At 38.4% G+C, this 26670-nt stretch overlaps 1 protein-coding gene across 2 annotated transcripts in view; it reads left to right on the top strand.

Annotated features, from left to right (window-relative positions):
- Positions 1 to 26670, top strand: part of LOC149191950 (Tetratricopeptide repeat (TPR)-like superfamily protein) — a 392644-nt gene that overhangs the window by 134764 nt on the left and 231210 nt on the right. For both annotated transcript variants that reach the window (XM_089404439.1, XM_089404438.1), the window contains exon 18: positions 13667 to 13814. In XM_089404439.1, coding sequence (XP_089260565.1) covers positions 13667 to 13814 — 148 coding nt within the window. The remainder of the gene's footprint in view (positions 1 to 13666; positions 13815 to 26670) is intronic.

The following is a 26670-nucleotide window of genomic DNA, read 5'->3' as shown; positions in this document are numbered from 1 at the left end:
CGGCATCGGTTCTTATGCTGATGCTAGGCTTGCTGCCCAACATCCTGTGAAGCTGCTGCATCGTGTATTGCTACCCATGGCCCTGCGACTGCCACTGTTGCTTCTGTACAACATCTCCCTCTGCATCTGTGTTGCTACCCATGGCTCTGCCACTGCCACTGTTGCATCTGCACTGCAATCTCTCTCATCATGCTGCCCATAGCACTGCCACTGCTAACTGCTGCATTGCAATTCAGTTACTGAGAAGTAAGTAATTAATCTCCCAACTCTGACATCTCTGTCAAGCTAGAGACACCCTCGATGTTGAAACTCCCTCTGTCGCTGACAAGTGCTCCCTCTCTAACCTCTGCACTGCTGCAACAACTCTATGCATCTTGCACACCTCACGCTATCCTGGGAATCCTGCATTGTAGCTCCCTCTGATGCTCCATCTACATCCGTCTCTACGGATCATAATGGTGATGTCTTCATAATATGTAACTAGGTTCGATCTTCATAATGTCTTATGTAACTTTGATTTTTATGTATTTGAGGTAAAGATATAAAGAAAAATTGTTATTCTTATTTTATAGCATGGGTTTCATGCTCAAGGTCAATTTATTTTATAGGTCAAGCACGTAGTGTCAAGAAGTCAATAGAGTCATTGTGATATATAAAAGACCCCATTGAGCATCTTGTAACAAGTCAAAATAATTTATGAGTCAAAATTGTGTCAAAAGACCCTCTAAGATCAAGTCGGCCTCATGAAGGCAATTTGTACCCCTGACAAGCCTATGTATAAGAGGTATTCAAACTCATTTGAAGCACACATCCAAGACATGCGAAAGAGCAAAAAAATAAGTTCGATCTTGAGAAGAAGTCCAAAAGGGCAAGCAAAGTTCAAGAACGAAGATGGAATCGAAGATTATGGGTCTCTCTCTCTCTCATGTGTAACAAAATTTTGAAGCTGCTAGGTTGAAATTCTGAAGCTACATCAAGGTCAAAGCTATGAAGCTGCTAGGTTGAAATTCTGAAGCAACATCAAGGTCGAAGTTGTGAAGCTGCATCAAGGTCGAAGTTGTGAAGTTACATCAAGGTCAAAGCTGTGAAGTTGCATTAAGGTCGAAACTGTGAAGTTGCATCAATGTTGAAGTTGTGAAGCTGCTAGGTCGAAGTTGCTGAAGCTACTAGGTCGAACTTGCAGAAATTGTTGCTGGGGGTCGAAGTTGCTTGAAGATCGAAGTTTTTTGCTGGGAGCTATGTAAGGAAAGCTCATCAAGAAGTAATGTTGACTTGGTCTTGGAATTCCTCATTTGAAGATTCTATAAGAAGAGAGGAATTCTTGTGGGTTTTACTCTCAAGAGGAGAGGTTTTGGCCCTGGCTAACAACCTACATTTTGTGTCCTCTTTTGTCATTGATCTTCATAGCTTAGTAGCTGTTTGATGATAAAAGAACACTATAATAATCAAGTAAAGAAGAAACTAACAACCTACATTTTGTGTCCTCTTTTGTCATTGATCTTCATAGCTTAGTCGCTGTTTGATGATAAAAGAACACTATAATAATCAAGTAAAGAAGAAACTAAGTACAAGTACATCAAATTAAGTAAAAGAACATCGCAAGCAGTTATCAAAATAAGAGAAATCTCCCTAATCTAGCTGCCCTAGATTTCTGAACATGGTATCAGAGCTAAGGTGACAACAACAAGGAAAGGCAGCTTGAAGATCGTCCAATTGAAGAAGAATTGAGCACAAGGAGATCATCAAGGAGAAATGAGGAGCATTAAGGAGGACTATCCATCTCATCACAAGGATCATATCATCTAGAAGGAACAACACTTTGAAGAAGAAGAAGACCTCAAGGACCCCACCTCCACTCAAAAGAATCTACAATCTACACACTTGAAGTATTCTTGGAAGCCTTCACATTCTACGCTACATCCAAAGGAAGCAAGAACACTCCATCATCAAAGGAATCAAGACAATCTCCTTCTCTTGGAAGAAAATATCACATCTCAACTATCCTTGAAGAAGATCATCAAGCAATCATCATCAATGAGGCATCTTCAATTGTCAAAAGAATTGTGGAAGTCAACATCATCAAGAAGGCATCTAGTTGAAAATATCATCATCAAAAGAGCATCTTCACTTGACAAGTATTTATATTTTATGTTTCAATCTACAATGACTTCTTTCTGCAAGGAGAGAAACAAACTTGTTGGGTCATCAAATTACCTTGCATGGAAGAAGAGAATAGATATGATCCTCATAGAAAATGAAGTTAATGAATATGTCACGGGCTTAATCATCAAACCTTTTGTTAATTTTAGGATAACAATGGTATGTTCTATGCTTAGAGCAATTTTATTTCAATTTCTATATTAGCCCAATATTGATATCCAGTTCAACAATTGCATCATCATGATAGTAAAATGCAAGTAGAACATAAACAATAACAGTAGAAGACAAGCTAACAGAAGAGGACACAAGATATGGCACCAACCAGGGACAAACCCCAATGTGGGGAAACCCTTGATTAATTCTTCTTATAATTCTTCAAAAGTTCAACAGAGAGAGAGAGTAAAATTTACAATATTCACTTGCCCAATCTGATCTGTCAGAACAACATAAACATAAAGCCCTAACAAAAAAGTCAACGCTAGTCAACAAGGTTGAAATAAACCTCCAAAACAGCTCGGTCAACCTTAGTCAACTTGGCCTCCAACAACAAGATAATGCAGCCCAAAACAATATGAAAATAACCAGTCAAACCTGGTCAATAGAAGTCAACGCAACAACCAAAACTTGGGTAGTCAACGCTGGGGTCAAACAACCCCAGTTTTCATGCCTAGAATTGCGGCTTGTCCAAAAGAAGTGTCCCTCACAAAACTGCAGTCAAATAGGGTCAACGCTGGTCAAATTCAACCTCCTGAAATTTCTGTCAAATCTGGTCAATACAACAGCTAGAAAAACCAATCTTCCCTTCGCACATGTGGAGAGAGAGAGAGGTGCCCAGAAATTCGTACCCAATCAAGATGAGAGAGAGAAAGATGAATGTGAGTGATGCCAAAATGAGGAGGAGGCTCCTTATATTTATATGCAACGTTGAAGGCTGGAGGAGGCTAATTTGATGGTTGGCCGACCTTGACAATTTGTCCATAATCAAAATAAATTCATAACTTCATTTGTACATGTCAGAATGGGATGATCTTTAGATGAATCCTACACCTCTCGAAGAGAGGAATCCAAGAAAAATGTGAGCTACCTCATATGAGCTGTCCAATGTGAAGTTTGGCCCTAGTTGTCAAATTTAACACCTTCTCAAGAGCAATCTCAAGCACTATCAAAGTATATGAAAGGAGAAGTAAGATCTCAAAGAATCCTTATTAAGTCAATCAAGGATTCTCTCATTCCTTATGTAGCAAAGTTGAAGACATCGAAAGAGATCTATGATAAGCTAGTAAAATTATTCTCTATAAGTACTGCAGGAGAAATTATATTGTTAAGAACCAAACTATACAAGATGAAGGTATTGTTGAATAATGTAACTAGGTCCGGTCTTCATAATTGTATTTGAGTCACAATGAAATGTACTTATGAAAATGAATTTTATTATTATTATTATGACTTATTAAAGCATGGGTTTCATGCTTGGGTCATTATGTTTTAGGTCAAAGTCCCCATTGAGGACTTATAGGATTTATTCTTAATCATTAGAGTCATTGTCGATTAAAAGAGATCCTTCTTGGGCTTTTGAATCATATAAAAAGATTTAATATTGAGTCAAATACACTGTTTGTCCCCTCCACACCAAGTCGGCCTCAAACTGGGTAATTCAACCTCACCAGAAGCCTATATATTAGAACAGTTCTAATTCATTTGGGGCACTCACTCTCTCTCACACAAGTTTGATATCCAGAAGAAAGAGCTGGAAAAGTGCGAAGTAGAAAAAGAAGGCTAAAGGGAGTGCGAAGTTGGAGAAGAAGGAAGAAAAAGTGAAAATTGAAAGTTTGGGCTATCTCTCTCTCTCGTGTGGATTCCTCTAGGAGATCAAAGTCTCTCTTGTCAAGTCGAAGTTGTTGCTACTGCTGCTACTGCCGCTGCTGTCGTTGCCATTTGTTGGGTTGAAGTTGCCACTGCAAGGTGTAGTTGCAAGGTCGAAGTTGATGCTGAAGGGTTATCATTTGCAAGAAGGAAGAAAGGGCTGACTTGGTGTGGAGGAAGTCTATGTCTAGGTCAAGAGTCTTGGATTATCTTAGGAAGTTATTAAGGAAGAGTTGTTGACTGGGTTTTCCCCTAGATAGGGGTTTTGCCCTCGTTGTCTACCTATATCTGGTGTCTATGACATTTGTGCTATTGTTTTGGTAACTGCTTGACGAACTAAAAGATAAAAGAAGAACACAAAGATAAAAGAGTCACAAGTAATTATCTATATAAAGAAAATCTTTTTGCCTTTTTGATATTCTAACAGGTATCAAAGGAAGGAGCAGTAGCCTCATACATTATGAGGGTATCTCAAATAAGAGATCAACTACAAGAGCTAGGAGAAGTAATGTCTGATCGAGAAATGACCACCATTGTGCTCAATGCACTACTAGATGAATGGGGCAACTTTGTATCTAGTATCTATGGAAAGAAGGAAACTACTCCATTCAATGATCTATGGTCATTATGCAAAATTGAAGAAACCAGATTGAAGGCAAAGAACGACGTTGGATCAAGTGAACAAACTCAAGCATATGCAACTATGGCAAGGAAGAAAGGAAAGTCTCAGAAAAGATTTCAAAAGAAAATTGACATGTCTAAGATTCAATGCTATGAATGTAATGAATATGGGCATTTCAAAAGGAATTGTCCTAAACTCAAGAAGGACAACAAGAAGAGAAAGGAAAGAAATGAAGCCCATGTCACCAAAGAAGTAGAAGAACTTGAAAAGAAGTCAAAGAAGGAAGAAGTGAAAGACCTTTATTATGACTGAGATAACATTATATACTGAGTTCTTTTCAGTTTGTAGAAGATGGCAGTAATGATGGAAAACATCACAAGTACGAGAGGATGCATTATAGCAAAGATTGACATCATCATAGAGGCATGGAAGAATAACCAAAGTAGAAGTTTATATGGTTGAAGCAGTCATCATGATAGAAATGAAATAGAAAATGGCATTTACATTAGAAGCATAGAAGGACAACTGAAGTAAGCAGTTTATATGTTTGGAAAAGTCATCTGTCAAAATAGGAAGATCACAGTTTGTCACACCTCATGATGATGATCATTTTGATCCTCCATTGGAATCCTTGCAAAAAGTTCACCTTTACTTAGAAGAAGCAAATGTCTCATAGATAGTCTACAATACACCCAGTGTGGAATATACTGATTGAAAGGATGCAGGTATGGTGATAGAGGAGCGCAACATGTCAAGTTGGTTGAAGTATTTTCCTCTTCAAGCAAGGAAAGGAAGCTGCCAAAGGAAACCTAGATGACGACATGAAGGAAGAGGTATGTCTATATTTGGTAATAGATAGATAAAGTCATGTCATCACATAGTTGCAGATAGAACGGTTAGAATGTTCTATCTCATGAGCATGGTAAAATAAAAAGGAACTCTTCCTTCTGTAAGATACATGAAGGCATACATACAATGTGCCTTTAACTCTTCTACATGATGACATGGTATGACCTCATGAAGAATATGAGGTGGTTGGCAACTATGGTTCCTATGATGAAGGAACTATGTATAGAAAATCTTGAGGAAGCAATGTGTGAAGAAAGGTAAAAGAAGAGTTTGTGAAAGATGTATCTACAATCACGTCAGAGAAGGTAAGTGATCACCATTTGATAACAAGAAGGATTAGCTATGACATCTCCATGGAAAAGGTATGAAGACCCTGATATGTATGTTGGAGAAGGAGAGCCTTGGTAATGTATGTCTTGGAGATGGATTCATACCAATGTTTTAAAACTCTGACTTGGGTTTGGAATCGGCCGAGTGTCGATTCCGACTTGGTATCGACTCAGCCTTGTTGATTTCAATGACTCAGTCTTTGTAAAAAATACATTAAATATTTATTTTTTTATAAAAAGACATAATTTTAAAGATTTTCATTCATGTTTCCAAACACGAAGTATTAGAATATAGCGAGAAGACAACATATGATCAAAGTAGGCTCATGAATATATCCATTATATCAAAATGGCACATAGTGCACTGTCCAATACATACATGATATAGAGATCAAAGCAAAAACACATAACCAAGGAGGCTCTAAATGGCCTCTACAACAAAAGTAAAACATTACTGGTCACTAGTCACTACTGGCTATTGCTAGAGAAGCCAACATCATCCGACTCAGAATCTGAATCAAATTCAGACAGGGAAACCCATGGCTCCTCCTCCTCATCATGATCTCCAACTACAACTGTAGAAGTAGTAGCACTAGCAGGCGCAACATCTTCACGCTAAGATAGACGAGTTGTGCGTTTGTGTCGTGGTTGAGTAGAGGAAGTACCTGCAACTAGAGGACTTGTGGCTGGGCCTGGTACTAGTGGATCTGCATTTAACTGAACATTATGTTCAACTAATGCCTCCATCTCTAAATCCAAATCAAGACCATTATCCTCATCATAATCAAACTTTGTTGGATGACTCTCAACTACCCATTCTGATGTTGGATCAATATCTTCCAACACAATGGGATTTGTATTAGATCTTTTGTTCAACAATTGGTTATGTCTTAGCCAATGGTTGTATTGGACATAGACTAGATCATTTAACTGTTTTTGTTCCAAACGATTGTCTTCTCCATGTGAATCCTCTCAAAGACAGACCAATTGCGCTCACATCTAGAAGCACTGCAAGTTTGACTCAAAATACAGATTGCAAACTTATGCAATTGTGGACAATGGCTACCAAATGCCTCCCACCATTGTGCTGCAAAAAACATAGTTGTGTAATGAGTTAGCTCAACAAATTATATGCAACTTTCAAATTATAAGCAATTTAACAAAATAAGAATTTTAAAATTGAAATTGTTTGTTTACTTGGCTCATCTGCTTCCCTTGCAATCCTTGCTAGGTTTTTGCCAAAGGTACTTGTGGCTGTGTTAAAACAAGTGATTTTTCTGTGTACCTCTCGCTGGTCACTCTCCTTAGGGACCATGCGATCAATGCAGTGAACCAATCCATTTCTAACCTCCCCAGTCAAAGCTTCTGCCTCCAAAGCTTTATAATGATACCTTGGGTTCATAAAAAACCTAGTTGCATGTATAGGGCGATGGAGTTGATTGTTCCATCTTTGATCAATGATTTCCCAAATTGGCCCATACTTAGCCACTCTATGCTTGCATGCTTCCTTTATTTGTTCCTTTGCTTGATCCATAGCCTCATAAATGAAGCCCATAGCCAATCTTTCTATATCCACCAACCACAACATGTTAACCAGTGGCTCAGTAACCTTCACAATCTCTGCTTCCTTTTTCAAAATTATTTCTTCATTAACTTTATTTCTCACATCTTTGCCATCCTGTTTGCGAGACTATTGACATTCATTCCATTCATCACTGGAAAACACCCTTTGCTTGTTTCTATGTTAGGAAAGCATAGATTGCAATGTCAAAAAATGAGTTGCAAATTTAGTGATGGCAGGCCTAACAATATCCTTGCCCCTTGTGTGTTTCCTCATCAGGTTTAAAATCCATGTTTGATTGTAGATATATTTTGTTATGCTTTTGGCATGCTGTACAGTGTTCTTGATCCAATCTATTTTACTAATATCCTCAAGCATGAGGTCTATGCAATGTGCAACACATGGGGTCCAAAAATTGGTTTTGTGTTTTCCTCTAACATTTTACCAACAAGAACATAGTTAGAGGCATTATCTGTGATGGTTTGAACAACATTAGTCACCCCCACCTCTTCAACAATCTCATCCAAAAGATGAAACAACAAGTTTGCATCTTTCACCCTATCAGATGCATCAATTAATTTTAGAAACATGGTTCCTTGTGGGAAAAATATAAGAAAGTTTATGATGGTACATCTTGTTTTTTCCCATGAGCTTTTGAAATCCTTCAAATATTCATCAATAGACAAAACCTCTTTCTGCAAAAGAGATCCCCTTAACTCATGCATAGTAGGGGCTTTGAAGCCCTTTCCAACAAAAAATATGGCATCAAACGTAGGTTTGTAATATGGTGAACGAGAAGCATTGAAGGGGATATCAGCATCATACCACCATCTAGCTATGTAATCACAGACATTTTCTCTCAATTCTTTCTTCCAATGGTCATCTAAAGTGGGTTGCATTTGACCTCTATTAGCTTGAGGACCATGTGCACTATCAGAGGGAGAGGAAGGTGTAAAATTACTTTTCATATCACCCTTCTTATTAATTTTTTCCCTACCCTTTTCTTGAATAGACTCCAAAGAGGGAGGAACATAGCGAAAGGGGTTGGATGCATTAGTGCAAGGGATAGATGAAGAGCCCTCATAATTAAAATTGGGGTTGGTAACCATCATGTGTTTTATACTCCTCTTCCTCCCAATTTCAGCCTCTATTTCTTTTTGCCTAGCTTTTTCTTCCCCAAACTTCTCAAATTTATCAAGCAACTCCTTCCTAATATCCCCAATTTGTTCTGCTAGTGCTGCATATGGAACAATTTGGCCTCTAATACCAACCTAGTGTTGTTTCAGACTATGAATGCCCCCTCCACCTCTTGTAATTTTTCTATGACAAAATTTGCAATGCATTTGATTATCAATCATCTTTGCATATGCCCAAGCAACACCTTTAATTCTAGGAGCCATTTTCTGATATTTGGACTTGGTAATGAAAGGAAACAAATTTGAAAACGAAAAGAGAAAAAAACAACTCTTCAATGATCATTTCTTTTACAAAAATTACTCTTTCCAATTTTCAGATTTGCAATAAAAAAACACAAGCAAAGGCAGATTTGAGAAGTGAAAAGAAAAATACCTCTAGGATGTAGCCTCCTCAATGTTGCTCGAACAAACCAACTCCTCAATGCTGCTCCAATGACTGCCCAAGAAGCTCCTCACTGCTGTTCCAATGATTGCCCAAGACTCCTCGCTGTTGCTCCAAAAACCAACTCCACAACTCTTCACAAACTCGTCACAAATGCTCACACAAATGCAATGAGATATTTGTGAGAAAATGTGAGGGGGTTGGGTAACTTTTATAAGCTTGGGAGAGGTTAGATGGACAAGCAAAAAACCTAAAACCTAAAAAAAAAGTTTGGAGTCCGCTTTCCCTCCAATTTCTGTTGCTGACCGGGTTTGACTAGTTTAAGTCAGACTTGGCTGAGCCGACCGGTTTGTTACCGAGTCGGTGACCGACTTGGCTAGTTCGATAACAGACTGACATTTGCCCTGATTTTTGTACTGAGCTGGCCCGGGCAGAGGTTCGGCTCGACCGATTCCGAATCAGCTCGACCGAATTCTAAAACACTGGTCAAAATCACCCTTGGATTGCAGCTGGTTTGGACCACACCAACCTTTAACATGGTTGGATTTGTGTCCATGGGATTTCTAACCTGGGACCTTAACACAAAGAGTGCCTTAATAGTGCACCATGTCACCATTTTTTATATGCCTTGTGGGTGCAAAATTTGCTGATTTATATCACTGTGAAAAAAGTTGACCTCGAGAATAAATCAAGAAGGGTGTGAAAATTGAAAAATTCGTTAGAGTCAGGAGGTTTTTGAAAAAATCGGCAAAAGCTCGACAAAATTTAAAAAATACAAAAACGTTCATTTTTTTTTTTAGCATCTTAAGTATCCACAACATCAAATAAATGCTATATCACATATCAAAATAGTGACTCAAGCCCTAAATCTTGAGTCCTGACACAGTGTCAACTCTCAAGAATCAAAATATTAACAAAAAATATAATGAATGTATATAATGGTTCATCATCATGAGTCATCTACATGCCATAACGTTATTAGTCACTGAGGTCCTCTACCCCTTTATGAGAATAGGGAATGGATTTGCATTTTCCTCTAGAGGAAGAAGGTCCTGCCCTTGGGATTACAAATGGACTTTGTTGTCCTCTAGAAACAAAGAAGGGAGGTGGCCTCTGTCCTATGCTGCTGCCCATCCTCGATTGTGTCACCACCTCCTCCTCCTCCTGCTCCACCTCCTATTCTTGCTCCTTCTCCTCTACCGTTCCCTCCCTTGCAACAACTATCTCCTTTGCCTCTAGTGCCTTTGGATCCACCTCTAACAAATTAGAGGGACGAGACTGAGTGCAGTAGTGGTCTCAATATGGTCCAATGAGATGGCTTCCACGTCAGGGGTTTTTTGAAGTTGTCACACCCACAATCAGAGATTGTAGTAGACATAGGTCATGTCATTGAGGTGCTGGGACTCCAACCTGTACTAGGGTCATAAATTGTACTAGGAACTGCATGTTTGGTTGAGCACTTGAATATCAAGCTTTTGGCGATGGGGTACTCTGCCACCATAGCTTGTCCACCAAGCATCTACAAGTTAAGAGAAAAAAAAGAAACATAAAAAAAAAATTAAAACATTGAAATTCTAAATTTGAAGCAAATGATGAAGAGACAATGAATTATGAAATTTGAAAATTGAAACAAACTGAAGCTTACTTGGCATTTTGTTTGTCCTATTCTTAATAGCCATGGTAAATCCAAATGTGCCACCTGCCATCCTATATATCTCCATTTCTTTAGAAATTTCTTCACGTTCGTGCTCAAATGCCACCATCCTTTCACCATAATTGAAGAATCCATCCATCACCTCCGCTTCAAATTTGAAACCACGGGAGTAAGAAAATATGGGGTTGAGGTAGATACCTCCAACATGAATGGGGTGATGGAGGGTATTGTTCCATCACTTATTAATCACTCTCCGCACCAACTATTGTTTCTCAAACGCTCGTCAACCTTATCTTCATAATAGGCACAAATGGCTTCTTTGGCCCTATCCATGGCCTCATACATGTAGCCCATTGCGGGCTTGCCTCCATCAACCAACCAAAGAACCCTTACCAAAGGTTCCGAAATGGCACACACCTCCTCCACTCTTGCCCAAAAGCTCTGATCATATGAAACTAGTCTACACATGCCCTCTCCCTCCGGGTTGCGGCTAATAGATAAAGCACGCCAATGTTGTGAAAGAAACATGGTCTTCACATCCCACATAGAATTCAACAGACACTGAAGAGATATGAAACTAGTGGCAAATCGTGTAATGGCAAGATGCACCAACTCTTTATTGTTGGTGAATCTTCTCATCAAGCGAAGCACATATGCATGATTATATATAAATTGTGTTATGCTCGTGGATGATTCAACAATATTCCTCACAAAAGGAATCTTCCCTATATCCTTTAGCATCAAGTCAATACAATGTGCAACACAAGGTGTCCAAAACAAGTTACGATACCTCTCCATAAGCAACTTGCAGACAAAAACATAATTTGCAGTGTTGTCCGTTATATCTTGGACAACATTTTGTGGACCTACTTCCTAAATGAAGATGTTCAACAACTCACATAATAAACGTGCATCTTTAATCTGTGCAGATGCATAAACAAATTTCATAAACATTGTCCCTTTGGGACGACTAACCAAAAAGTTAAGAAGGGTCATACCCTTCTCGTTAGTCGAACCATCTAACATGACTGTGCATCCAGTGTGTTCCCATGATGCCCTAAACTCCTCCAATCTAGCAGTGCAATCAACCATTTCATTTTGAAGAAGAGGCCCTCTCAACTCCACAATGGTAGGGGCTTTGTACCCTGGGCCAACAACAACAACAACATCAAACATAGGTTGGTAGAATGGGTTGGTCTTGGCAATTTGGAAAGGAACATCACTCCACAGAAGACACTTACTGACCAGCTTGTAAGCTTCCTCCTTTTCCTTTTCTTTAGGTGTCGATTTGATCCCAGGTTGTGCACCTGGTGTGGTTCTAGGAACCAAAAAAGATGAGAAAGCTGAGGGGTTGGGCCTCGTGGGTGTGGAATGTGATGCTGAAGAACCACTCTCACTTCCACCCACTCCTGACGCTCCTACAATTTGACTTTTTACTGCTGCCCTTTTTTCTCTGGCATCATCTTTATCATGCAGTGATCTAATGGCCTTTCGAATGATTTCTGTAGTTATATCTGGGCAAAGTTCTATATTTTGCCCTAGAATTTGCCCCAGATGGAATTTTAATCTATTGACGCCCCCTGACATATGCTTGCCACACAACTTGCAAGTCAAATATTGTCTATTGACCCCCCCTCTCGGGTACAGGATCAGGTTCACCATATTCCCACATTGGCTCCAAATTCCTCGGCATTTTGTTGGAAACTTTGAACTTGATTTTGAACCTAGGGCACAAAAAAATTGAAAAAAATTAAAAATTGCCCATCACATAAGAAGCAAACATAATTGTAATTGTTAATTTTAAATTTTAAATGCCTCTTCTCACTCACTGAAGTTAATAGTGAACACACTCAGATTCACTAAACAAGGGTTTGGATTTTTGAATTTTTGAAACATTTAAACAATCTGAATGTTTTGATTCAATCTAAACAATGCTTTGATTCAAATTTCTAAGCAACAACAAGCTAAATAGTAAAAACAAACTGATAGACAGATTTAAAAGGCCATTTGTGTTACAAACATTGAGAGAGAAATTAAAATACATACATGGCAGCAGGCTAGCAGCAAATCGGCATCCTGAGTCTCTCATGTTGAGCAGTGGACAAATCTCCAAATCCACGCCACAAAACTGGTAAATATCCTCCTCTTGGGCTGTGGAAAACACCTCCTCTCTCCACAGGGACGAATGGCAGAAGTTAGAGTGAAAAATGAGTGAAATTTTTGCCCTTTTCCTCACTTATGCACGACTGGGACAGTCTATGCGATTTTTTGCGTGAACTCCTGATTTTATTGTGACATTTACGATAAAATCGTGAATTTTTCGATTTTCAAAAAGTTGGCAAAAACTTGGCCGATAACATCTGCCAGCTCAAAAAATCGGGTTTTGCCGATTTTATTGCGACTTTTTCCATGCTGTTTTGTATTACATGCAGCCTGCAGGGGTGCAAATATGTAAAACTTCATTGAGACAAAGTATTAGTTCTGAGATACATAAAGTTAATGTTTTGAGAAAATACATAAACATGGGGGCTCAAACTGGGTCAAGCCTGTCTTGAGGCAATTAATATGATTCTAAATATGAAGTCTGACTCATTAGAGTTTAGAACAATTACCAGAGTTCAAGAATCTGATGTTTTCTTACTCTTGATAACACAGTGGATGTTGTTTGATGTTTTACATCAGTTGGCACTTTTGGGCTGCCTTAGGTTTTAAATTTTAATCCGTTGGCATCATGGAGCAGCGTATTTCCCTTTTATATTCAATCTTATAATCTCACAATTCCCAGCTCAAGTGGTGCAAGTGGAAGGGGTATAGGGTCCCGTTTTGAATAAATGCTGAGAAGTGTGCTGAAGTGAAATGCCCAAATGATTAACAGTAGCATAAGTACTACACGATGTATTGTTTTCAGCATTGCATTTATTTAGCAGCTTTTACATCTATTTATTGTTTTTTCGAATGTTTTTCTGATTGTTGTCCCATATGTATGTGCTTATTTTTAGTTATTTAGTTATAATTATGCTGTTTTTTTATTTACGAAATTGTGCATTCAGATTCTTTTACCAGAAAAGACATGGCAATATTTGGAGGAAGGATTAGTTCCATCGACATCCCCGACATCAAGTAACTGGTTAGATTCTGCAGCAAGGTCTTCTTCCAAATCTTTGAAAGGAAAAGATAGCAATATTTGTATTGCTGGAGGTATAATCTTGCTCTTGGACTTGAATGGATGGGATTTTACATTTTCTTCTGAAGATAGGACTCGTGATTTCTTCCAAAACACTGTATGTAGCTTCCTTAGAAAAAGAACATGACACACTGATTTAGTATAGACTGTCTGATTGATGTCATGTATCTCTCACACAAAGTAAATAGCTTGTGGTACAGATCCTTCTTGTCATTATGAACTGTGATAACGCCATGGTAAAAAAGCAGCATCACCTTCTTTCCTATTATAGATTCAGCTTCTATCAACCTTGCATCATGTTCTGTCTTCTGTTTATATTATCTGTTCATGATAAGTTGTTATATACCAAAATATGGTACCTCCATCTCTTGAAATTGGTTACATAATTTGAAGTGTTTGATTTGGAACAATCTTGCCTGTGATTATTTTGTTTGTTTGTTTGTTATCTTGTGTTTTGTTTATGGCCAAACTAGATTAGCACCCATTGACTATATATTCATGTCTACAAGTACAATCCCTACATATTTCAAACCGATGGAACCAACTTCATGCAGCAGGATGTGAAAATGGATCTAGGGCAACTAGTTAATTTAAAACATTTATGCTGTAGAACATTATGAGGCTAGATACCTTCAAGTTGAGTCATCTTTGTTCCATCTGGGTAGCTAGAGAATTGGACATGGTGAACACATCCATGGATAATGACTTCAGTGTTGTGATAAATACACACGAGTTTGTAACGTATATAACCTAAATCAAAATGACATGATGATAATAATAATAATAATCTTAAAACATAAACTCAAGCGTCACAAGTCTTACCCATTCAGTGTTAATATAAAATGTCACTATCAAACATGCATCAGTCCATTGTGTTATAGATTATTTATTTATCCTTTATGGATTTCAAGGCTGTCATTAGGTTGAATAGTTTCTGACTAATGAACAGATTTGTTCATTACATCGGTATCAGAGCCATTCTTGGGCAATGTTTTGCTGGGAAAGTTCAAGACTCATTGGCATGTGGCCAAAATTGTCTGCTGGTGGCAGAAGACCCCTTTGGATTGTGGCCAGTATTTTTCTGAGATTTAAAAAAAACAAAAGAAAGACCAAACAAATGTGATCAGTTCTGTTGCTGGTTGACGGGATAAGCCAAATATGGTTCATAAGAAGAAATAACCTGTATTGCTATAGTCACTGTTGAGTATGAGAGAGAACTCAGAAAATACAGGAATCTACTGAAGGAAGTCAAGGAGAAATGTGTGAGCATAGCAGTGGAATAAAATAGCAGAAAAGATAACACCAAATACCTGTTGAGGTTCCCTTTGATGTACTCCCATGTGAGGCATTCTTCTTCCCAAGGTTTTGGTTCTTAGCAGTGCACTGTTGCTTTGTATTTTGCTCTTTCATTTTAGACTCTAGTTCTTAGATCTTGTTGCATTAGATCTTCCTACATCTTTCTTTTACAAGAGTAGCATTTGCACTCCCACTTTGTAAAAACATTGAAGTACTTAGCAGTCCTTTTGACCTATTTGTGGTGATTGGTTGGACATTAATAAAATTTTCTTATCTTATTTTATTTCTCGCCAAATTGTGCTGGTAAAAGGTTGGTTCAGAAGGGATTTTTTCTTTTCTTTTGTCAGGAAGGGTTTGTTGAATCAAAAGTCTTAGCAGTGACATGCATGGAGGACTTTTAACTATTCTCAAAAGCTTCAAGGGTTGATAGGGCTATTTTGGAGGGTCTTTGTTGTATGATTGTGGAAAACTGTTTATGTAAAATGCAACTACATAGGGAAGGCCCCATGTGGACTTGGAGAACCTGGAAGCCTACTTTTATCTATGGGAAGAAGGATTTTTATGAGCTAGCTAGGCACTCATCTATTTTAGGAACCTACTTAAATAAACAGTAGGTACATGCCACATGGAGATCTGGAGGAGTGCTGTCTAAAGAGCTGTTAGTGTATTTGAAGTGCTTGTATGTTAGAAAACACTCAGAAATTAACATACAGTTCAGAAATTTCTTGTCGGAATTTCGTCAAACACTTTGTCTATACTTAGGTAACTGTTCCAATAAAATTACAAATTTTTTTTGCATACTACTCAGCAAAACAGTGGTCTGATTTTTATGAACTGCAACATAGAAGACAAATTTGAACTTGAAATGACAAAATTACAGCGAGCAAACTCATCAACAAAACTCATAATTTTGGATGAATATTGCCTGGAAAAACCCCGGAGGGAAAACTAGTGCCATAGGGAGATTTTATTATTCTTAGAGCTCTCAGAAAATTCTTTACAACAGAGAAATGCAACAGAATTAACAACTTATCTCAACCAATTTGCAGCCCCATTTTCCTGAAATTCATGCTATAAAAGCTCCTCGAATTCTGTGCCAAACTCTGCCCAGAATTTCGTACAGTAGAATGGTCTGCTACACCAATAAGTGCAGTAGCTCCTTGAATTTCACATCCAAAAAGTAGCTCAAATTTGTGGCAAAAGCATGCCAAGCCCACTCAGAAATCTGCGTCGATTCCTGTGCATAAACAACAGACTAAATTGATAGTACAGCCTACAATAAATGTGCTGTACAGTGCTACTGCACAGTTCTCTCAAGCTGGTACTTGTTTCTTGATTTGTGTCACAATTTTCTTGCTTGAAAAATAATGTTCAGTTGTCTTGGAAAGTGTGGGTCTTGCTGTCTTCACCTTCTCCTCAGCTTGACTTCTTTTTGCCTCTTGTGTCTCTCACACCAAATGAAGAATGAGCTCTCCTTGGGATTCATGCCACTTAAAAAACAAAATGGGCGTATCTCTTGACTTTCCAACTAGCTTCCAAGATCAAAGGTTGAGATTTGATCAATGTTGTGAACATTGGCATCGGGGTAAAATCGGCAAGGGTACGGAAAACCAAAAAATAGTAAAAATCGGGAAAATATCGGTAAAAATCGGCAAACATCGGTGAAATTAAGATACTATAAAAATATCTTTAAAAGTCGGCAAACATCGGCTAGGCCAAAAAATTGTGATTTCAAGATAAAATTGGGATGTTATCGAGATGTTCGCAACACTGGATCATTTGATCTTAGCCTCTCATGGTCCAACGACTATGTTTTAATCTTTTATTGACTTCACTTAAAGTGCACTTGATCTCATAGCTTTATATCTCATAAAGTTAATTTATCTCCTAAGTCACTTTAAGATATTCTCCCACATGCTAGCCTCAAGCCAACGTGGATGACACTTATCCTAGCTAGCTTTAACACTCCCTCTTAGTGAGGAAAGTGTTCTTCACCAGCCCCATCTTGTCCTCGAAAAATACAAATTTTCCTTTCATAAGGGACTTCATGAGAATGTCCGCAACTCGCTCATCAGTGGAAATGTATCTTAGCTCCACTGCTCTTTTTTGAACATGATCTTCGATGAGATGATACCTGATGTCAATCTGTTTGGACCTATCGTGAAATACTAGATTTTCCGAGAGTTTTATGCAACTCTGATTATCAAAGTAAGTTGTAGTGGCCTCCAACCGCTGATCAAATGGACCCACCAACAACTTACGAAGCCAACTCGCCTGACTAGCTGCAATGTATTTCGACTCTGCAAAAGTCAGTGCCACTGACTATTGTTTCCAACTAAGCCAAGATACAACTGTCGGGCCCAAACTGAAACACCACTTGGAAGTGCTCTTTCTGTCCACTGCATTGCCTACCCAATCGGAATCCATGTAGCCAACTAGGTGGATTCCATCCCCTCACACATAGTCCAATCCATAGTCCATTGCTCTTTGCAAGTATCTCAACACATGTTTTCTTGCTGTCCAATTCACTCTTCTAGGCTCCATCGAATATTGACTGAGAGTGTTAACAACAAAACACAAGTCTAGCCTGGTGTTGACTAGATATATCAACGACCCAATGCGTTGATGATATAAAGTGGGGTCAACCAACTCTCCCTCATAAGTGGTAAGCTTCCAGAAGTTGGTGATCATTGTTGTAGCCATAGGAGGCCTGCAACCCTCAATTGTGAATTTCATCAGAATATCAACTGCATACTTTCCCTGCCCTAGAAAGATATACCCATCCTCTTGCCACACTTCCATCCCTAGAAAATAGTGTCGGTCAAAGGTCCTTCATCTCATACTCTGAAGCAAGAACCTGCTTGCAAGAAACTATTAGTCTCTCCTCTCCTGTCATGAACTAGTCATCTATGTACAAAATAAGAATGAGGGGCTCTCCATTAATACAAATGTAATATATGTTTGGATCTGCCTCATTCTTCTTGAAACCAATTTGTTGGAACTAAGTATCTATTTGTGAATACCAGGCTCGTGGAGCTTGCTTTAGTCCATAAAGTGCCTTCTTCAACCGACACACATGAGACTCTCTCTCATGAATTTCAAAGCCCTGTGGCTGCTCAATGTACACCTCCTCCTGTAGAAGTCCATTCGGAAATGCAGTCTTTACATCCATCTGGCGGATCTTCCACCTCATCTTTGCTGCGATGGAAATCACTGCTTTGATCAAAGTCTATCTAGCAAGGTGCGAAGGTCTCATCATATTCAAATCCCTTTACCTGTGAAAAGTGTCTTGCCACAGAGTATGCTTTGTACTTCTCTATGTTTCCATCCGCAACATGCTTGATCTTGTACAACCACCGGAAAGTCATAACCGACTTACCCTTTAGTCACTTAACCACCTCCCAAACATTGTTCATCATGATGGAAGCATACTTTTCCACCATGGCATCTTGCTAAACCTACTGATCTGCTGCCTCCTCATATGAAGAAGGCTCTGCCTCTCGGATGTTGCTCACCATAGCCAAATAACTACAAAAGCACTCTAGTGGTTTACTCTCCCTGACAACACTCTTGGGACTCCCCATCGACCCCTTAGCTTGTTTCAAGAGCTCTTACAACCTCTTGACTTTCCTCTTTAGTGGAGTGGCATAAATTTGCTCGTCCTCCTCATCTACCAAAGGTGTAGATGAAAACTACACTTGAAAACTGTCTACTAGGTCTCTAAGATGCCGAACTAGGTGTGCCAGTACCCTGTGAACTGATAATCTGGGATCCTGGTACAGCTGAAACTGGTGTAGACCCAATGCCAGATGAACTTGTACCTCCTGAACTTTGTGGCCATGTGGTTTGAGGAACCTGTGTCTAAGGTTCTTGTTGCTCTCCCTCCAAAGATCTTTGAAAGGATCTATCCTCAATTCTCACATCCCTCACAACAACTTTCCTCAAAGAAGGGATGTATATGTTGTAAGCCTTCAAAGTGTTGCCATACCCAACAAGGATACTCTTGCCTGCAATGTGTTCTAGCCTCTTTGTCTTCTCTTAAGTGAAATGTGCCCATGTCAGGCACCCAAAAATTCGAAACTGCCCAACCTTAGGCTTCTTCCAAAAGAAAGCCTCCTCAAGAGTTTTTCTCCCAATGTGCTATTAGGACACCTGTTCTAAACATATACTGTGGTGCTACAAGCCTCAACCCAAAGAAAGAATGGTAAAACTTTGATCATGCAACATGGCTCAAGCTGCTCCCACAATGGCCCTGTTCTTCCTTTTAGCAACCCCATTTTGCTGTGGGTTGTAAAAAACTATCAACTCTCTTTTAATGCCTTCTTGTCCATAGAAGTTCTTGAGGGCGTTGGAGGTATACTCACTCCCATTATCTGACCTCAACACCCAGTTCTTCCACACTTTTTGGTTCTCCATGAGCTTTGAATTCTTGGAACCTCTTGAAGACCTCATCCTTGGTCTTCATGAAATAAATCCAGGGCTTCTTGCTGTCATGCTATCACTGCTTGAAAAAGCAATCTTGGTGTACTTCCCGAGAGTGCACCCTTTGCACACATCCTCATGCTCCACATTGAATTCAGGAAATCCTGTGATAATCTCCCCCAGAATGCTGAGTGCTTCATGACATAAATGGGCCATTCTCCTATGCCATACCTCACATAGATCTCTGCTACTACTGCTGCGAATCAAGGCATGGCTAGTCTGAATCATGAGCCTGTACAACTTTCCCTGTCTGATCCCAATCATTTTGTTCGAAGTGATGCTAGACCCCTTAGGGTAGATGAGTACTTGTCCATGTTTGAACAACACCTCAAATTGCCTATCCTCTATGGTGGAAATTGATATTAGTTTCTTCTTCAACACAGGGACATACAAAACATCCCTCACTGTCATAGGCGACTAAGAGTCCCTCTCAAAAGAGATAGTCCCACACCCAACTGCCCTGACCATGGTGTCACTTCCAAGTACCAACTCACAGAGAACTCCATCATCTCTGAGATTAGTAAAGTACTCTCTGACACTAGACATATGCATGTGGCTCCACTATCACTATACCAAGCATCTGAGGAATCTACACGAGAAAAGACAAGCAATCAACAGGAACTCCTCAAATTGTGTGGAAAACTGATCCACCTCTGCTTTAGCTGCAACCTGCTTCTTCTTATTAGGGCAAGTCATCGCATAATGTCCCATCTTATGACAAGCAAAGCATTTCACTTTGCTCATATCCTTCATCTGTTCACCCTTCTTGACCGATCCTTCGGCCCCTTCTTGAATTTGTTCATGCCCTTAGCAGCAAGAGCAGCATTCTCCTTATTCTCTTCTTGTTGTTGGATGGTAGAACTTGAGCCAAGTCTCAACTCCTCTCTCGCAAAATCATCCCAAAGTCTTGCCTAATCAGACAACTTCTCCCTTGTAACAATTCCATGTACAAAGCTGTCCCAAGGTTTAGAGAAACCATTTAAGGCTACTCTAACCAACTCATCATCACCTATCTGCTCTCCAACAACCCCAATTCATCACGAACTTGAGATACTTGGGTGAGTTATTAGGTGATTGTATTTGTCTTTTACATCTTGGTGTTCCTAAGTTTCTCTTTCAACACCAATTTTTGGTTTTGTTTTGAACTCTGGTACATCTTGCAAAGACAATCCAACAACTCCTTTGCATGTGCCTTACGAATGACATTACACATTGTTTTTGATGGCATCAATGATAATTCTCTTGGCTTTCATATTCTTCTTATTAAAAGTAGAGAACTCTATTGCATCTGTAGGAATAATGTAGGCCTGATCAAGGATGCCCCACGCTTCATTTCCCTCCAGAATAAGATCGATCCTTGCTTTCTGTGGGCAGAAATTACTTGTTCCCTCCAATCCGTCCTCAAGCCTCAAACCAATAGCCATGACAAACACAAGAAATCATCCTTCTTTGATGAACAAAACTGAGTTCTAATTGCCGTCCCATTGCTGATTTTCAATCTGAGCAACCAAGCTTTGATAACATCTTAGAAAACACTCAGAAATTAACTAACAGTTCATAAATTTGTTATAGGAATTTCATCAAACACTTTGTCTACACTCAGGTAACTGTTCCAATAAAATTACTCAGAAATTTTGCATACTAGGCAAAACAAAGGTCTGATTTTTATGAACAACAACTCAGAAGACCAAATCTGAACTTGAAATCAACAAATTACAACCAATAAACTTAAAAAAAACTCAAAATTTTGGACTAACAATCCCTGGAAAAACTCGAGGGAAAACCAGTGCAGGGGGTAGATTTTATTATTCTTAGAGCTCTGAGAAAATTGTTTACAATAGAGAAATTCAAAAGATTTAACAACTTATCTCAACCAATTTGCATCCCCTTTTTGTTAAAATTTTTGCTACAAAAGTTCCTTGAATTCCATGCTAAACTCTGCCCAGAATTTTGTATAGCAGTATGGTCAGTTATAGGAATAAGTGCATCAACTCTTCCTTGAATTTTGTGCCCAGAACGTAGCTCAAATCTTCCTCAAAATGTGTGCCAAGACCACTCATAAATCTGCCTCGATTTCTGTGCATAAACAACATACTAAATTGACGTTCCGGCCTGCAATAAATGCATTGTACAGTGCAACTATGATTTTCTCTCAAGATGGTACCTTTTCCTTGATTTGCAAGCCACTTTTCTGGCTTGGAAAATAATGCTGAACTGCCTTGGAAAGCATGCCTTTGGTTGTCATCATCTTCTCAGTTCGACCTCTACACTTTGCCTCTTGTGTTTGTCACACCAAATGAAGAATGAGCTCTCCTTGGGATTTGTGCCACTTAGAAAGCCAAATGGGTGTGTCCCTTTACCTTCCAGCTAGCCTCTGAGATCAAAGGCTGAGATTTTATCTTAGCCTCTCATGATCCAATAGCTATGTTTTAATCTTCCATTGACTTCACTTAAAGTGCACTTTATCTCATAACTCTATATCTTCTAAAGTTAATTTATTTCCCAAGTCACTTTAGGATATTCTCCCGCATGCTAGCCCCAAGCCAATGTGGAAGACACTTATGCTAGATAACTTTAACCTCTTGCTTCCCTTAAACATAAAATTTGGAGGTGGTTATTGTTATAGCAAAATTTATTATCTAATGCACAACCTCACTAGGTGACTTAGACAATGTGCAATACATGTGAGTGTTAACACTGTCATCTCAACAACTACTGTTATGAATAAATATATAGGAAATAATGTAAATGATAATAATCATAAATAATGATTACTTAATTAGTAATTAGGTTGAAGAGTCATGTCTATATGAGACTTAACTCTCCATGAAGAGACACTTGTTTGGTATTTAAGCAAGCCTCTCACTCCCTTTTGTATCATTTTTATTCGTACATTTAACATATAATATTTTTATCCTCATGGATATCTTTATATTCCAAGTTTTTTGGAGTAATTAATCTGGAGAAGGAACTTTGTTCGCTTCATTTGGTATCAGACCAGTTCGATCCTTTGGCTATTTCACCACTTCACAGAGCTCGCTCTCCGATCCAGGTCTTTCACCATCAAATTCGTCAACAACATTGTCATTGAAGCGTTTTGCTACTAGAATTTGGAGTTTCTCCATATCGCCATTTAGGAAAAACTAATATAAAAAAATAAAAAATATAACAAGTGATTTTTTTTTAAAATAAAATATTATATATATATATATATATATATATATATATCAAAATACAAAATACAAAAAATAGAATAAAATAAAATTTAAATATATATATATAAATATAATTCCAATATATATATATATATATATATATATATACTTGCACTTCTAGCAACCACTGTCGCCTTTGAATCCGCCTCAGAAGCCATCCGCACAACGATTAGCTATTGTCCCCACAGACGTTGACCGGGCAACCCCAACCAATGCTCCCTGTCCACACTTCGCTGTTTCCTTGCCTGCTGTCCTGTGGCTGATCGACCTCACCGTCAAACCACCTCTTCCAGCGACGCAACATCGCCCTCCCAACAGCACAATATTTCTTGCACGCAGCCGTAGCCACTAGGCCATCCGCCCATGCTGCAACTGTTTTAATGCCGCGTCGAATCCCCTGCACCCTCCTTCCCTAATACCGTTGCTCAAACAATTTTCATTCAGAAGCTCCACTGTCACAGCCACAGACGGAACCAACAGTGGAGCTTTAGATTCTTTCGCTAGGATTTCCACAACTCTTGGAACTACGCCGAGCAGAAGCATTGGATTTGTACGCTGCCCTCGTACTATACACAACCGCAAAATCTAACCAGTTTCTAGTTGTATCAGCAATCAATTCATATTCGTGCTGGGTTTGGAAGTGTGTTGCTTAAATCATCGATACCATACATCAGTCGGACAACCTTAAAAATTTCAATTTGTGAATCAGGGCATTGAAACTTATGAAAAACTAGAGTTTTAACGATTGCCATTGGTCAACAATTATCTGGTTGCAACCATTATTTTTTGGTGAAGTCAAAAGTCGTGACTCATATACGTACAAGCGTGACTTTTTGTCGAATACGTATAGGTGATTTTTTATCAAGCAAAACATAATTTCATATAATTAAAGGGTTAAGAGATAAAGTTTAAACATAAGGAGTTATATATAATCTAAAAATAAATATAAGGACAATATAAGATATTGTCAAGCCAGGAGGTAACTCCTCAAATCAACTGTGTTTATTCATTAGTATTCTTGGGTTTCACCTCTCGATGACTCTTCATTTTCCATTATTCACTATTTACATTGTTTACAGGTGTTCACCCAATCCCCATGGTTACGTGTCAACAAATATTCAAGTAGATAAAGGGTGATATTTGGAAAAAAAGGGAAAGAGTTAGTAAGTTGGTTAACGATAACTCAAACCTTCCAATACTAAAAAAACCAATTAATTCCAATTAATTAAAGGCTGAAGTTGCATTATTTTTTCGGAGGTTAATTAATGCAAGAGATGATATTATTGAAGCATATAAGAGGGTGGTACGCATAAAAATATTAAATCAAGGTTTTAACATCAAAATTATTTTTAGGCGTACTTTATAAAGTTAAAAAAAAGGGGACTACTTTTAAGTTGAAATTAATTCAAAATCAAAAGGGGTTATCTTTAAACCCTAAACCTCTCTAAACCTCATTATGAAAAAGCACAAAATGGAGCCTAATTCGAAAATAAAAGAAGGAAGGTTCTCCTATAAAGGTATTCCAATTGTAAATTTTAAATTATTTACATTAAAAGGGAGTATCCAAAGGAAAGAGATTAGCATCACTATTAATCCACACATTGAGGATAATTACATTAATATTAAGTTGGCCAATCAACTATTAATTCTAGAGCTAAATATAGGCGAACAAGAAGGTTTTTTTGACAGAAAAGAATATGAAATTAATTATTTACAAGTGACAATTGATCATTCTAAGTACATATCTCAATTTTGTGTCGTAACTATGGTTGACAAAGAGGTTGACATAATTTTCGGTCGACCTTGGTTCAAGGAATTAGGTTCGTTCATTCTAAACACAACAAACAAATTCTTGATGTTCCCTTGCAAGACGAAGATAGTCACGTTCCAAGACATGACAACAAAATCAAAACTGATAATGCCTTTAGCGAAAGATTTTAAGGATATTTCCAAACTAATGTTTCAAGAGAATCCAGAAACAGTATCAGAGAAGTAGAAAGAGCTTGAAGAAGTCATATCCAACAAAAATAAGGAAAATTCATGTTTGAAGGAGCATAATCAGAAGTTACTTACACAAGTAAGAAAATGTAAAGATAAGAAACACCAGTTAGAACAAGAAAATGAAATTTCTGAAAAGAAATTCAATGAAAGTTTATCAGGGAAAGAAGAGGAAGTTTATTCTTAAAGAATCTTAACCAAAGGTTATTAGAACAAATCAAGTGTTTAAAAGATGGGAAGCTTGAATACAAAAATATATTTTTTTTCGTCTCAAAAACCATAATCAAAGTCTACTCACTCAAATTAAGAAACTTAAGGATGGTAAGAAATCATTGAAAAACAAATGACAAGAACTTATCATGGAAAAAGTGTTGAAATCTTCAATCCAAGTGGAAGAAAGAGAAATTAATACTGAACTAGTCAATAGCAGAACTCAAGAAGAGGATCAATCAGTGGAAGGAAAAACACATTCACATGTTACAATCCAGATGATGAAAATTCCAAACAAAGATTATGTACCTAACTCAAAAACCGTAGTACCAGAAGGAAATCAAAAAATTTCCACACACCTAATAAGGGAAAGTCAAACCAAAAAGGTTCCCTATCGACATCCAAATCATGAGAGTAGACTACTCAACCAAGCTACGTATCGGGACCATTCAGAGCAGAAACAACAAACTAATGTTCAAGAGAATAGTGATGTAACCTCAATCTAGTCCTTTGATGACATTTCATTACGGAATTCCAATGATCAGAATATTCCACAGAAGATTAATCTAGGATGGGCTGATCCCTTCTCAGTGTGACAGTTTTGTCTTTTGGATGATTAAGGAAAAGGAAAAGTTATCTCAATTCTTCAAATATCTAGATGAAGTGTTTAGCCCAACAAGGGACAATAAAGAAAATGCTAAATACACTAACTTAGCACAAGAACATGCATCCCATGGAACATAAAACCAAAGATAAAAAATAAGCTAACTTACTTTGCCATGCAATATCTAAGATCCACCATAACTGTGATATCCCCTATTTTCTGAGCTACCATGGAGTTAGCCTTTACCCCACTTGGTCCCTAGGGCAAAAAGCGGTAAAATGGTGTAGGGATCACTTCTTGGCATATTGACACTTTTTGGTATATTATACTTAGGAGATGTGAATAATAAGTGGGTCCCATGCTTGAAGAGGGTCACTTTAGTTGTGGATCACATAGCTAGCAAGTCTCATCACTAAGAGGGGTCTAACTCACATGAGGAGATGGGGGCCACTAGTGGGGTTGAATGGGCCCATGAGGGTATACAAGGGCACAAAAAGTCACTCCAACTTTTGTTTTGAATATTACACTTATGAAATCGACCTCTTGTGAGTTGTTCAGTGCAAGGGTTTGGAGTGTTGCTCAACATGTGGATTTCAGGTGAAATCCAGGTCAGTTTTAGAGAACTTTGAGTGTCTCCCTAGTTGGAAATTAGAGGATTCCATTTAAGGCTTCACTTGTTCATTATCTTCAACTAATTTTGGACAATAGTGCACATTTATGGGGCATGGAGGTTGTGGCTCTGAGCCTCACAATTTATCTTCAGAGGGGTTTCTTTATGTGAAGCGAAATTCCAGCGTTTAGTCTCCCATACAAAACTTGTAGTTTGGTGGAGCTTGCATATAGGGAACAAGGGAATTTGTGGGGGTTGAGTCACGATTTCCAGTAGTTCGTGGGTCTCCCTGGGGAAAGCACGCGCAACCTTCTTGTGGGACGAGTTGGTACTCTTTGGGATCTAGAGTTTTGGTGTGTGCTGAGGAGGATATCATTGGGCCTTGGAAGTGTTTGGTTGTTCATTTGGAGCTATTTTCGGTAGCATCTTTTCTGGCAGGGGCTCACATTAGCTGC

Source organism: Pinus tabuliformis, chromosome 2_2 (genome assembly GCF_031772625.1).
Source record: "Pinus tabuliformis cultivar Carrire ecotype Pingquan chromosome 2_2, CPIR1, whole genome shotgun sequence".
In the NCBI taxonomy this organism is placed as follows: Eukaryota; Viridiplantae; Streptophyta; class Pinopsida; order Pinales; family Pinaceae; genus Pinus; species Pinus tabuliformis.
The sequence above is the reverse complement of the archived record's forward strand: the minus strand, read 5'-3'. Positions and strand labels throughout refer to the sequence as shown.